This window comes from Haliaeetus leucocephalus, unplaced genomic scaffold (assembly GCF_000737465.1).
Source record: "Haliaeetus leucocephalus isolate CR32 unplaced genomic scaffold, Haliaeetus_leucocephalus-4.0 Scaffold250, whole genome shotgun sequence".
Lineage (NCBI taxonomy): Eukaryota > Metazoa > Chordata > Aves > Accipitriformes > Accipitridae > Haliaeetus > Haliaeetus leucocephalus.
The window spans coordinates 287,149-289,939 of record NW_010972686.1 but is presented as its reverse complement, the minus strand read 5'-3'; the positions used below and the strand labels follow the sequence as shown (position 1 = coordinate 289,939).

Genomic DNA, 2,791 nt, shown 5'->3' with positions numbered 1-2,791 from the left:
CCCGCGCGGCCGCCGCCGCCCCGCTCTGCCCTGCCACCGCCCGGCCTGCACCGCCACTCACCACACCAGATCTCCGAGCCTCAGACTCACGGCCGCCATCTTACCGACACAGCCACCAGCCGCACCGCGCAAGGCCTGCCGGGACAGGACGGCACCCGCCGCCGGGGGGGGGGAATTGGGGGCCAACGGGGATTGGGCAGCCCCCGTCACGTGGGTGGGCGGGCTGTCACCGACCGCTCCCCCGAGGCGTGACTGCGGCTGCGGCGCGGATTGGACGCTCGATATCTTGATGACGTTGGGCTCGCGCGGGGCGGGATAGAGCGGAGCGGCCTGGCCCGGCCCTGGCCTCGGCCTCGGCCTCTCAGCGGTTCACCCTGCCCGCCAGCGGCTCAGGAGGAGCTGTCAAGCAGGAGAACTTTGTGCTGAGCACATCGGGGTAAGTGGTCGTGGCGGTCAGTGGGCGGCTGCTGCTCTGCCGGGCCGCGCCGGTGGGGGCTGCCGGCAGTGCCTGTGTTTGTGCCGGGGGCTTCCCTCTGTAGCCAAGGTCGCTGTTCCTCGAGAGTCCGCGGCAAAGTCTCTACAGCACCCCCAGGGTGAAGGGGTTTCTTTAACAGGAGATTTCGCCGCGAGGAAAAAGAAACAAAGGACCCCCTTGCTACCCAAGACGACCTACTGTCAGGACGCCGGCTCTTGAGGGTGTCTGAGTGCCGGCAGACATTTGTGACCTGCACTGGTATCTCCCAGTGACCCCCGTTAGGCCAAATTAGGAGGCGGTGGGTTTTAGAACATGGTTTGCGCTCCCTCTCCTGCCGTAGCAGGCAGGAGGTGCTGTCTCTAGCCGACTGTCGTGGAGTAGCATCAGTTTTTGCTGATGACTTGCTGTGTTTGGTGTTGTCCTTCCTTTCTCTGCGTCCGACTGAGCCAATTTCACAATTTTTCAAGCATTCTTGTGTCCTCTTCTGCTCTGTGCCCCCACAGAAACCTCAATGTAGCTGCCTTAAAGGGCACGAGCTTGATACCTGTGCTGCATAGCCCTAGATGCGAGCTATCTGCTCTGTACCCTGTAACAAGTGGTTTAATTGCTCTGCTTTTTCTCCCAAATTTGGGTGGATTGAGGTCGAGTATCTTATTCTAAATCAGTGTTTGTCAGCTTAATCAGGTATGTCCTCCTTGTTACAACTCCCCTGTCCTTTTTCAAGAGAGATGCACCGTATTAGAACAAAATGTCCTATTCTAAGAGCATTAACAGCCTTTACAATGGGTGTTTTGCTTGTTTTGTTGTGTAACACACCCTCCCACCCCACACTTTTCCTCCACACGTTGATCTTGGCTGCTGACAAAAACCAGTCTCTGTATGCCCAAATGCCTTCAGTAAAGACTCTACAGCAGTACTGTAATGGATGTGTTTCCTTCAATATAAGATATGGGTTTAACAAGAAAAAAAAACCTTTCTCCTGACGGGTTTAATTTACCACTCTGTAGCCCAAATCCAGGGGCTAATAGAGCCAGACCTACACGGTTTTCTACTCCTTCAATCTGCACCGCAGGCAGCAGTTCCTGCCCACGCTGCCGGAGCCATTCACGCAGGGGGAGGGCGGCCGGTCCCGGGGAACAGAGTTACGAGACCCGGCTTCTGCTCTCGGCTCAGCTTCCGACTGTGATCAGGGGCAGACCCTCTGCGTGCCTTTGCCTTCCGAAGACCTGCCCGAGTGAACTCCTCTCCGGCTGCTAGTTCCCTTCTCCAGCGCCTGAAACAGGTGAATCTGGTCAAGGAGATTGTCCTGTCCCAGGCTTTCAGTTCTTGAGATCCCCCTCAGCCACCGAAGCACGCTGTCCCGGAGGGGCTGCCCGGCACCTTGAAGCACCGGGCCGGGCCTGGCCTGCCGAGAACCCGGCGGCTCCCGCCGTGGCTCAGGCCCACCGCCGACCCTGCACCTCCGGGTGTGTTGCCAAAAAACTCGGAATAAAGAACTTATCAACACCAATTTAGTGTAGATAAGCAGACACTTCTTTATTGACGGCCGGGTGCGCGGGTGAGTCCTCTCACGAACCACGCACACCTGAACACCAAAACAATACACCTTATATTAAAACTTATTCATGCATATTCATTAGATTTCCAAGAAAGGTTATACATATTCATTAGATTTCTGGGAAATCATTAGCATATGTAAATGTCCTTTACGCAGGCACAGTGAAGGTCTCTGGTGGTCTTCAGGAGTCCTTTGGTAGTCTTTCATAGTCTTCCTCACTAGTCCACTTTTTGACCTCTCAGGTGTTTCCAAGCAGCAAACTGGTGTCCATAACGGTTTCCTCAGTTTCTAAAACAAACACTACAAGGCTACCAATCTTTGTCAAAGCTTCTGTGGTTAAATGATTTTAAACAATACTTGAATTCTTACGGTTACACATGATACATTTTCTAAGTTCCTAAGTTCCTATGGCTACATTTCAAGCTTAACGCTCCCATACCTACGCTTCATAATTTTCTACTTTTTAATCAAACCAAACTCCTTTGTAATTAGACTTTAATTTCTTTTATCAGAATATTTGCAACAGGTGGGCCGGAGCCGGCAGCAGCGCGCAGGTCTCGCCGGGCAGGCCGCCTGGGGCTGCTGCCTGTCGGAGCGGTTCCGAGGGCGACTGGGTCGGAGCGAGGAGCCGCCTTGGGCTCCCCGCGGCGAGGTGGGCGCCGGGCGGCTGCGCCGCGGCACAAGCACAAGCGTTCCGCCGCGGCACAAGCGTTCCGCCGCGGCACAAGCACAAGCGTTCCGCCGCGGCACAAGCGTTC

At 55.4% G+C, this 2,791-nt stretch overlaps 1 protein-coding gene across 1 annotated transcript in view; it reads right to left on the bottom strand.

Annotated features, from left to right (window-relative positions):
- GLYR1 (glyoxylate reductase 1 homolog (Arabidopsis)) overlaps window positions 1–147 on the bottom strand; it is a 27,367-nt gene extending 27,220 nt beyond the window's left edge. The window contains exon 1 of the mRNA XM_010568573.1: window positions 62–147. Coding sequence (XP_010566875.1) covers window positions 62–99 — 38 coding nt within the window. The 5' untranslated portion in view covers window positions 100–147. The remainder of the gene's footprint in view (window positions 1–61) is intronic.
- Window positions 148–2,791: the final 2,644 nt, after the last annotated feature.